Source organism: Fringilla coelebs (genome assembly GCF_963513975.1).
Source record: "Fringilla coelebs genome assembly, chromosome: 5".
Lineage (NCBI taxonomy): Eukaryota > Metazoa > Chordata > Aves > Passeriformes > Fringillidae > Fringilla > Fringilla coelebs.
The window spans coordinates 52,895,124-52,907,213 of NC_140033.1; the positions used below are offsets into that span (position 1 = coordinate 52,895,124).

The 12,090-nt window shown below is 37.9% G+C and overlaps 1 protein-coding gene across 1 annotated transcript in view; it reads right to left on the bottom strand.

Annotated features, from left to right (window-relative positions):
• The window catches only part of RFX4 (regulatory factor X4), a gene marked incomplete at both ends in the record, with an annotated part of 85,474 nt that overhangs the window by 21,498 nt on the left and 51,886 nt on the right, over positions 1 to 12,090 (bottom strand). Inside the window, 5 exons of the mRNA XM_084205724.1 lie at positions 2,308 to 2,421; positions 3,873 to 3,971; positions 7,254 to 7,398; positions 8,936 to 8,994; positions 10,802 to 10,902. Of these exons, the coding sequence (XP_084061850.1) occupies positions 2,308 to 2,421; positions 3,873 to 3,971; positions 7,254 to 7,398; positions 8,936 to 8,994; positions 10,802 to 10,902 (518 nt within the window). The remainder of the gene's footprint in view (positions 1 to 2,307; positions 2,422 to 3,872; positions 3,972 to 7,253; positions 7,399 to 8,935; positions 8,995 to 10,801; positions 10,903 to 12,090) is intronic.

A 12,090-nucleotide genomic window follows, 5' to 3' on the forward strand; every position in this document is an offset into this window, starting at 1 on the left:
GAGTGAAACTGATATCAGGGCATACATTTCAGCCTCACAGTGAATGGCTATTCAGCACAATGTACCATAACTTATTCTGTGTTTACAAGCTACTGTTTCTCACATGAAACTGTTGGGTTCTTTCAAGTCTATATTTAAGTACAGAAATGGATCCAGTTGTAAGCAGCAAATCAAGAATTTCTTTAGGAAAAGGTAAGAAGTCATTCAAGAGACTGTAGTTACAACAATAAATAGCATTTGGCTCCAATTTTCAGGGGTTAACAGAAATCATGGCAATGCCCAGCTAAGTAAGTATCAACATCTATTAAGAGATACAGCAATTATGTGTAAATAGCAAAAGAACAGTGAGATTTCCAGATCTGGAGAAAATAATGGAGTTTCTATTACTAATTAGTTACTTCATACACTGGATGTATTACCCAAACATTGCCACCAACTGTGCCTTTGATATGCATATACAGAAAAGAGGGAGGCATGGAGGGAGGGAGGCAAGCAGAAAGAGAAAAAAGAGAGAGGAAGCAAGAGAGAGAGCAGCTTTTCTTTTCTGCCAGAGATTGTTTCAACCTGCCCCTGTCACCATGCTTAAAAGCTTTGCAAATGAAATCTTTGTGCCAGTCACTCCAGTGCCAGTATCACCACTTCCTTCAATCAGATTTTGGAATCATCTGTTTCAAAGGTAACAATATACTGTCCTGTACATAGTAAAGATCCAATCATCTAACACATTATTTCACTTTTTAAAAAATTACACTGGGAGCATCTGAGTCTAGATATTGTTTAAGGTAGAAACACTAATTAAAAATCAGTCCACTGAAACAGTTCCAAATGCAGTAAAAATGCAAAACTTTTTATCTAAGTTAAGAGCAAAGGTATATTATATGTAAATATTTAGGACAGTAAATCAGTCTTTGTTTCTCTCCATAGAACTCAATAGATAAATAATTCTGAAAATCTAGAAAGAACTGTATAAATTAGGTGCAGGAAAGTTTCTGCCATCTAGCTCTGAGCTTTTACATTCAGGGGTTATTTTTTTGGAACTTGCTGAACTCTAATTCACAAACAATATGTCAAATGGCTTTGCAGTGAAAGAATAGCATCATTAATGTAGATTATTATAAATTCGTGTCCGCAGCTAAATAAAATTTATGGCACTTGTGTAGGGACACCCCAGGCTGCTGCCTGATAGGATAAGGATATGGTTTTGATGTTCAAAACTTCAGGGCTCCTCCTGCCTCCCCTGGCATTGCACCTGAACAACTTTGTGGTTTTTGCTGAAAAGTATAATCACTTTGGGGACACTCGCTATCCTGATGTCATTGACACCTGTTTGGAAAACTCTTTTACAATGGAAATGAAAGTAGTTTCAGGTTAAAATATAAACATATTATAAAAATAAATATTACATGTATTATAAATACATAAAATACATTAAAAATATCATATTGTATCTCACTGACAGTATCCAAATTTATACTATTAGATGGTTCTAAAAGCATCAAGGACACCAAAGCTCAGCCAGCAGAAAACCTTGCAGTTATTCAATGCAATACCCATATAAAACCATTCTTTACTGATCTTTCTAGAAACATATTCAGACAAATGTGCATTTGTGAAAAGCATCCCTCATGCAAAGTCTGGTCCCAAGTGACTAAATGTTCACACTCATGGCACACCAGTCGAGTCATTCTTGCTTCTAACTGATTTTAATCTGAACTTTTTGTATCCTAGGACAAAGCCCCCTTTCAAACAGGGTGGAAAAGCAACATGATTTTGCATTTAAAAAGTAAAAATCTATTTTTTTATCCTGACTGACTTCTTAAGAAATGGAAGAGACCCTCTCCAGGTTATAGAAGCACACTAACATTGCAAAGACCAGTTTCAAATGCTATGTCCTTTAAGAGGAGAGCTGGCAAAGTGTTTCACTGGAGAGCTTTTCATCCACTTCAGCACAAAGTCACCTCTCTTGGCTCCACACGTGGCCAGAGTGGTTTGGGTAAGCAGGCTCACTTTGCACTGAAGTGCATTAGGGAATTCTCCTGTAATGGACTCCCCCAGCTGCCATGTGACTGAGCCCTGCAGCTTCTAACAGCAAACAGGAGGAAGTAGCAACATTTTCATCTCCCCTGGCTGTGGCTTGCAAACATCTGTCTAAGAGTTATTTCCAAATGTCAATAGCCCCAGTCTATTTTTTAGTTGAGCACTGGACATGTGAAAACTGATTATGTTTTCACTTAAAATGTACATTACAAACTGGCATAGAGATTTTTTTGGCTGTAGCATGCAATTATTGCAACAAAATCCAAGTACCAAAGCTGGGTGCACTGTGCAAAGTCATGTCCCGGATCACTCGAGTGCCAAAACAGGACCACATCAGGAGAAACTGCTGAGCTACTTTCTTCAAAGAGCCTTGTCTCTTGGCAGCTACCTGCAAGAAGAGAGATGTTCATGACATGGAGAAACTTTCATTTCTACCAGCAGAACAGCTGAATGATGCATATATCCCCCTTCTCTTTTTACACTGCAAAACTACTTACCACTATCTTCACATTAAAATATACATTACAAATTAGAAAAGCCAAACTCAAAATGGCCTTAAACAGAAAACCACCTTATAACCATGGACAACCTTCAGAGAGAGGAAACAATAAAGTATTATTCAAGACTGGATCTCCTTTAAACATGATAAAAGGACTGCAAAAAAATTGCTCTGGTCTTCATCTTAACCTAATTACTAACATGTTCCTTCTCACTTCCTAGTCAAGGAAGCAATTTATAATCACTTTTTGATCTGCACTGCAAATTTATATTACTATTTCAAATGAGATTTAATATTGAATTTGAAGGTTTTGGTTCCTTCTCATTTTTATTTTTGTGAATTCACTTAGTCATTTTACTAGGCAAAATATTTTCCAGAAAGCACACTTTAGGGATTAACTCTTCAAAAATGTATTTATTATAGCCATATGTGAGTAAAAAGATTCACCATTCAGCAACTAAAATTAATTTATTACAATTCATGTCAAGTTCTTCATTAAAATTAACAGCTCTAGCCTGAATTTTGAATTGCATTCCACTGACTAGAAGTTCCCCAAAACAATCAAAGTATTTCAAGTAATCTGGAGAATTATTTGTTTCCTATATGGCTATTTTGCAGCAGAGGGAGAGGCAGCATATTTTGTTTTGTTTTAGTTTTACTTCAGAGCCCTAACAAGTGGAATGAAGAGTTGAAATTCTAACAGAACATCCTAATGCAAAGAAGTAACAAAAGGTAAAATAGTTATACATTTTCATACTCTATGTAAAATTATGGTGATGCCGGATCGTTTTTGAAAATACACTTTAAAGCTCTGTTAGCAGGTTTCTGCATGTACTTTAATGAAAATAAGATACAACTCTTTGGTATTCCATATCCACTCAAAAGGAACATAAATGTGTCCTTGACTGGATGGCAATGTAGACTTTCATTCTCACGTGTGACTGTATATAGATGAATTAGCTAGCTTAAATATCCTTTTCATTAAAATCTTAAAAGGCCAGATTATGTTTCTCTTTGCCCTGTACCACTAGGATGACTCTGACACTGAATTCAACTCTCCATATCCCTGGAAATATTGATTTGATTGGAAACCTCAGCCCTGTTTATTTTTGAATGCACTCTTTCGGAATAAAATAAACAAGAGGAGAATAAAGCAAAATCCTGAATGTGAGCAATTGTCCATGAAAACCAGTGAGATTTTGCCCACTACTGCTTTAGTCCTGCTCATTACCAACTCTTTTTGTTGTAGTTGTTGTTGTTATTATTTGGGCTTTTTCTAAAAATGTATTACCTGAATAGAGATCATAACGCACATCAGTGACTCACTCCTCCTTACCAACCTTTACAACACATCTGTCCACCATGGAATCCAGCCACTCGATGTACGACTCAATGGGGGACTGCTCCTCCAAAAGGTGATCAAACTCCTGATACACTGGCACACAAAACAAAACGAAAAAAAGAGCCCACCTTAGAACTTGGATTCTGTTTCAAACAAAAGAAAAACAAATCACAAAAGGCTACCAAAAGAATCACAAGTTTACTATGTTTTTTTATAATAGATTGCTTAACTGAAATAAACGCATCTTTCCTGGTGCTGACACAAAAAGTTTGCTGGGTCTCTTATTTTGTATCTACTGAAAGTGATGCGGTCATTCAAAGTTTTTTTTAATGCAAGCCAATCAGAACCTATTTTTAAAATTACTGGTTTTTATTTAAGTTGTCTAGTGTGCCCAGAACTGAAATGTTTACGGTGTTCTCTGTGAAGAGTGAGAAACTGGGCCTTGACCCCAGTGATGAAAAAATGTCATGCATGAAATTGATTTAGAAATGCATAAAGAATCTTCTAGGCACCAAGTGAATGAGTATTGTTGATAGGGCGCTCATCTGTATAATGCTTTAGTTGCAAAAATGATTTAACTGCTGCAAATCATCTATTTGCAATGTCAGACACACACACACAGAATGTCCATAAACTTCTTCAAAACACACTGCTATCAGTGCAGAAATACTCTACTTGTTATGAAGCAGAGTTGCAAAAGGCAACCTGTATACTTTTTGATCTTTTCCAAGTACACATATTAATATTTCAATACAAAAAGTTAAAAAGTCATTCAATAGCAGTCCTTAAAACTTCAAGCCTCATTTACATATGAGAACCAATGGCTGGAAGACAAAGAATCATGTGCTTTGAGACCTTAACAAACTAATTCATCAACTCAGCTAAGATAAAAGGCCTTGTAGGTCAAGATGAAAGATACTTTCTACCTACTGTGTCACAGGATGATTTCAATGCACTAAGCAATTCTATTTACAACTAATTATAAATAACAGAGGAAGGAATTTCTCCCCATAGGAAAGATAGTGAAGGGGGTGCAGGAGGCAAAGTGTAGAGACGACAGCTAAGGAAATGAGCCAGAGAGGCTGTACAAAAATAATGCAAAGAACACCTCCCTGATTCTGTTGGATCAGGAGGATGAGCAGGAATGCATTTGCTAAATACCTGACTACAACTTTATTTAACTGAGACTTGGAAAGGCTGAGTTACCAGAAACATTAGTGGAGGAAGAAGGGAAATGATGTTTGTGCCACCCTTATCTTCTTTCATTCTTTTATTGAATGGGCAACCTCCCTTTATTCAGAACAGGATCACAGAGAAATCTAAATGTTGTCTCCTTACCTGAGTATTTGGCTGGACAAAAACTGCCTGATACAACAGATGAAGTAATTCATATGCTGTGCAAAGAGGGGAGCAAGAGCAGAAAAACAAATCAGTTGCCTGCTTTGCTGCTGGAGCAATGCAACCGTGTACAACGACCTATTTGAGAAAATTTGATGTTTAGCCTTTAGTGATTGTTAAAAATACCTCAACAGGATCTGAGAATGAGGGAATAAAGAAGAAATCATGTCAGAGGTAGGTAGTCCAGCAGAACAGAACAGAGGTTCTTTTATACCCAGTGATTTTTCTCTGTTTCTTTATCCGTTTGTTTATAGGCTTATAAACCTGGGAGTTTTTTTCTCTAGTTATAGTAGCTGAAATTGTACTTCCTTGATTATTAGTAACAAGAGTATGAAAATAGGCCTTAAATTGATGCCATATAAGTCATACTAGGCATAGTGAAAAAATCTTTGGTAAAGTAGAATAAGCATCAAACATGGGGGGGAAAATCTAAGTTCTGGAATATTCACTATACCTATCTCAACATCTCATTGGCATCCCATCTTATGAACTATTAGCTTACAATTTCTGAATAACTTCAAGTTCCTATATATTGGGCTATATAGGCCTAAAATACAGAAAAACTTGCACAAATCCAACAGCATTCAGGAAAATTCTGTTTGGTTTTACTACGCAAATAGCACATACGCAAGAAGATTCCTTAAACATTAAGGATGTTCTGAATGGCAACCAAAAATGTTGCTGCTACTAGGGAGTATAACTTTGAAAACTCTTTTTTTTTTTTTTTGCCAGTGGTAGGATGCTGGATAGATCTTGAAAACTTAACAGATCACAGAAGGATTTACTCAGCTTCTAGATTTCAGTCTCACTGCATGCTACCTTCTTTGCTGCCATGTTGAATTCCTATCTTCTCAAAAGGGAAGAGGGCCATGAAATGAATCAAGAGTGAAGAAAGAGAGGAAAGAATACCAAGAACCTCTCCCTGGAAAACAGAGCTAACAGCGAATGCAAGGCCCATCACTGAACAAAGGAGAAGAATTCAAGTGTTTACACAGTGGGATGACTGCCAAAGTCAACCTTGTAGGGTCCAGGGTACGTGTGAAGGTGTCACACCTTGTCTTCCTAGCCACTTCCTGAAAGAGTTACCTCCCTAGCAGACCTACCCTTGCTGGGCTCCTACAAGTGGTTGCCTGGGTTGTGCCCCGTTCAGGCAGATTCTGAGTAAAAGATTTCTGGTCCTCTTCAGGAGAGAGATGGCAATTCAACAGGTAGGTTCACAGGAAGTGAGGTTATGTGAAGGATGTTAAAGACATCTGTTGCCTCAAAACAACAAAACTCAGTGTGCTTTGGGTTACACCTGGTCTTATAACTATGCAACACTTGCTGCATGATCGAAGGAATATTTTGTATTTGCAAAAGGTCTTTAATTGTAAAACCAGTTTGCCAATGTCTCCAAAGTCACTTTCAAGTCCATACCCTTCATTGTACTAGACAGAACCTAAATTACCCAATGAGCTTGTCTGATATGGGACTTCTATTTAGTCATAACAGTTCAGGGCGAAAGCTTATCCCACCAAATGCTCTTGATTATGAAAACACTGTGTAAAAAGGAGCTTTTTATAAACAAGTTTACAAGGAACTCAAATACACAGCAACTTAAGTGTCAAAGCCATTCAAAAGACAATTCTCCTGCAATTCTATAGCAGAAAAGATTGGACTTTTACACATTCAATGGTTAACTCATAGATTTAGTTTGTTCAGGTTCATGGAAAAAAACCTCCTGAATTTGAGTGCTAGTTTTGTGCCATTGTCTGTTGTGGGTACTAGAAAGGAATGCATCAAGGAATGGTGCCCAGGTCTTTGCCCCAAAACATAAGACCTTCACAGGGCTTTCCCTTACATTTTGGTAAATGTCTCTATATTTATCTTAAGCCTCCAAGCAAACCAATGGCTGAAAAACCAGCACTACTTTCTCTGAGCTTTGTTCGCAGTAGGAAGCCAAGTTCACCTGGCTTTATTTGAAGATTCTGCTCTTACATTGTATGATGAGCTTTCTGTGTTCCTCTCGTGAGTCCTCCATAGTATAGAGGGTTTGTTTGGTAATGCTATTCAGATCCACATTCCTCCAGTCCTCCAGCATTTGAAATGTGATGTCTGCACTGTGGATCACTGTTCTTGACGCCTGTAATCCAATTCAATCTATTCATTAGTTCATGCTTTATTAGGTTAAAAAATAGGCTTTATCCCCTTTTATGCTTCCTTAGCTGGGCTCACTAAGTTCATTCTCCTCATGGACCCCCACCCACCAAATTGATGTCTTATGGATATTACAGGGCCCTCTAACAAGAGAACTCTTCAGTCATTTTGCCTGCTTTAATCAACTGCAAGTATTTTGACTGCATCCACCACAAACCCTAATGAGCAACACTAATCTGATGCTGCCATTGCTAGACCCCTTAATCTCTAACAGCTCTGCTGGTTTTCATTTCAAGCTTCAGAACAAAAGAAATCAAACCAATACCAAACAAACACCACTCAGGTTTGCACCCTCCCCTCTCCCAATCTATGAAGACTCTCATTCTTCCCTCAGCCATATGAAAAGGTTATAAGGCCTCCTCATCAGGTCTGTGTCTTGGCTGATTGAGACAGGGATCTGCTGCTGGTAATGAGGAGGATGGACAGAGTAAAGGAACTGACACAAGGCCATGCTCATATTCACAGATCTCTGTAATTAAGCAGAGATGATAACACACACCAAGGTTATCAGCTTCCCCAAGGGAGTGATGCACTTGATGAGTTCTTCACCTAAGAGATTTGATCCCAGGTTTTATGCAGAAGGTTGTGGTTTCTTTATCTTGATTTCCCCTGAATGGCTATGGACCTCCAGGGTGCAGTGATGATCTATGGTATTTGGGGAAAGGTAGCTCAAGTATCTCTGTCTCCACCACTAAAATAACGGCAGAAGAAACCGACCAAAAAATTCCTCACAGGAGTCTTTTTTATTTCCCTAGAGCTTCTTTCTGTGGGATTCACCCCTCACAGGGTAAACCTGTGGTTTTGGATACACCTTCCAAAAGTGGAGCTTTTAGGTGACAGGGGAAAAAACCTATCCCCTCCAATAAATGCATGAAACATTAATGAATTCAATGCATTCTCTCCCTTTTTATACTGCACAGAATTTGGCTTAATGACTTTTTACAGGTAATTCTGATGTAAACTGGGGAATACCAAACACTTTGGAGCAGCTCCTATATTCACTTGCTGTGGTTACAAGAACAAGTCTATTTAAAACCCAGTTCAGCTGTTTTCCCTTTTACTAATTTGCATTTCATTTATAACATACAGACTTGGAATGTAGTGTTGGGCATGTAGAAATTTTTCTTGCTTTGCAACTGGCCTAATACAAACAGTTCTGAAATCAATGGAATGTCTCTCATTTATTTCCTGGAAATAAACCATCTCTTCAAATCAAATAATAATTTTGTTTCATGGAAGTAGCCTGCTGAATTTAATTATCAGGGGTTGCCAGTTGTCTAGAAAAGCTTTTTTCAGTGATTACTTTTGATTTTGTAGAGGTGGCCACAACAAATATTGGAGACAAACTGCTAATGTGATCTTCTCCTCCTCTTCTGAATAAAGTCCAACCTGTCAATTCATAAAATTATTTGAAAAGTCCGTAAAAAGAGCATTCATCAAACCTGAGTAAGTGAAATACTTACTTGGCAGAGATGATTTAGGGACGTCTGTCGCCGTAGTATTTGTGAGAATCTTCTGGACACTGCAGGAAAGAAGAGATACATATTTACATACTGTGCTAAGTACGATAAGAATAATTACTTCAGAAAGTAGTAAACAAGAACAACAACAAAAAATATATATCCAGTTTCCTATGCAAATTTTGGCTACATGAAATGCACTCAACTAGCCCAGCTTTAACTTAATATAAACCTTGACCTAAACCCTTAAATCTGGATGCTCGATCACTTTTACAGAGGCATATTACAAGCAATTATTTATAGATGTTGTGAATAATGACATGACAAGAGAAACAGAGGACAATGGAAAAGCTTTGCTTGTTCAGCATAGCAAATTTTCTCTTGCTACACAAAGGAGCTAGAGAACAGAAAGAATTATTTAACAGAAAGAAAAATGTTGGTGCAAGAATAAGTACGCATAAAATAACAATAGCTACATTATGTGTGGAAATGAGAAAAGGTTGCTAAATCTTCATGCAATTAAGTTTTGGAGGAGTCTTTTGACTGGACTAGTAGGGACTAAACTCTGATCCAGTTTCAGGTAGAATTTGATCAAAGTTTCTGAAAACAATTTGCATGACATACTAATACATTATGGGCTAAAATGGTGCAGAGGTACTTGCCAGTCCTCTGTTCACAGTTTAGCTCTTTGTTTGCAAGTGATAGGGACCATGTATTAAAATATTTCCTATTCTTGGAAAATGAGCTTTTAAAATGTTGTATTGTGCATTTCATTGTCTGAAGTCAGTGCCTTGGGAACTGCAAAAATGACCAAAGCTTGCAGTTCCTCGTGTCAGTACCTCCACTGGCTGTGTACCGTATCACAAATTCCGATGAGGAGGAAACAGCTGCAGAAGCAACAAAGGCCCATGTAAAAGGCAGGGAGCACACAGTATTTTCCTTATATCAAAAGGACCATATTTGCAGATCTATCCAAAGAGATGTTAGATGTGGTCACAGAGTGAGCTTTCCCTCCATACTGCACATAAAGGCAGTTTAAAAATACAGATTTAGAACGACTAGAGAGAGCACTGTCCATCTCTTTCTGTCTGCCTGTAAGATTGGCAAAGATTTTGCTGTTGAAGATTCTTGATATTTTTGAACTGAAAAAAGATGTGGTAAAGGATATTTTCAGTCCAGACTTTGTTTAATTTTTAAAACAAATTAGTAAACAGTTCAAAACACCCTGAAATTAGTTGTTCCAAATACCATCCTGACTGTTCTCAGTAACATATACACCTAATTTTCCACGCTGATCAAAATAGTTAATCCTTCTCCTAAATTAGTTTTTTTTTTCCCCTTTAACTTTGTGGTGTGGAATTTAGTGCTCATGAAAGGCGAAGAATTGAGAGCTGTGAAATAAAGCAGGCTTTATCAATAGGTGATGTGCACTGCAGGCATCTACAAAGCACGTTTGAAAAGGACTAGTGCCCTTTCCTGTGGTGACAGGGTAATTTGATCTCCTTCATTTCTAACTCTGGCACTTTTTTGAGCAAGGGCCTCAAGCTGTATTCAAATTCTGCTAGCCTAAGGGTTTGTTTAATAATTTTCTTTGCCTAATATCATCCTTAATGTTTGCTTACTATCAACAAAATTAATTTCTTATCAGAATCCACAAGAAAGGAAAATAAATTCTCATTTTGAGCGGTGCCTCATTTCACTAAATGAGATTGGTTCTCATGAACAAGTGGAGATTCTAAGTGAATGCAAGATTTATAATCATGACAGGTTTTAATTCCTAAAAGAACACTAGTCTCAGTTCCAATTAATTTGTGATCAATAAACATTATCCTTCCCAGTTTAACAGGAGAGAGACTGGGCAATACATACACTCAAATTTAATATTTCGTAGGTTTTCTGGTAAATCATGGAGAGCTACTTTCAGCCACTCATCCAGTTGCTTCGCAAACTTTCGGATCACCTGCGTCAAACTGAAAAAAGAAGTCAAAACATCACACCGTGTTTACTCTGTGCATTGCACTACAAAAGCTGTGAACATGTGAAGACCATGAGTCATTCATTTGCAACTCATTATTATGCAGAGTTGCTAACATATTTTGGTTTGTAGGCATGAAGAAAAATTTCTGAAACTTCTGACAACTTTTGCAAGAAAGGCAAAATGTATCACCATGGTCAAAACCTCCCATCTCTGTTCGGCAATTTGATACTTAAAAACAGTATTTTCACTTTAAATAAAATCATTTCCACTTTCTACAAATATGAATTCACAACTATTTAAAGAAGACAATAAATCAAAGCTCAGATTTCAGCTCACTTATGCCCACATTTATACAGATGTACAAGGGGATATTCAAGTGGAGCAACAACTAATTCTGCTGCAGGCCAAGCACACAGGTGGGGGAGCTGGAGGTAGAGCAGGACCTGCCTGCTTAGCCCTGCACAGGACTGGACCTCTCCCAGACAAGTGAAATTTCTCTCTTCTTTCTTGCTACTGTTTCCTGATGGTTCCATCATTTCTTATTAAACTTGGTAGGCAGCTCATCCTGCCCTTCTTATAGGAATTGTCAGTAAAAAAATAACAGTTCCCAGGATCAGTTGCAGAGTGTTGTGCAGAGGATCCGAAGAGTTGACTCTGACAGACAAAGCTGCACTGCCTGAAGTAATGCTAGAAATGCACAAATGAGAGAGAAAAGACACAAGGAACTTCCCCCTTTCAACCAAGAAGCTTTTTCTGTTTGTAGTCCTAACATACTGCATGGACAACAAAGTGGTAAAATAAACATGGTCATCAGCCTGCTCTGCTCCACAGAAACACCCATAGAGAACAGGGGATGGAGGACAACTGCTGGGCTCTCTAAAAAGTGCCTTTTCTGGATAGCCAGAATTTGTTCCCAGGAAGTATCTCAGAGGATTCTGGCTGAGTCAGCAAGATTTCCTTCAGGAGCTTCCATTGCAATGAGACCCTTCTTCACCCCCTCCAGTGCAGGCTATGGCTTAATAGCCACAATCTGGCCCTTTATATGCATTACAAAAGTCTATATTCACACTCAAGTCTCTCCTCATTTGCTATGAAAGAACTAAGCAGCTTGAGAAAAGGACTGCTGTTCTGTTTAATCCTTCCAATGAAATAGACTGGGGGGAGTGAGGGGCAAAGACTG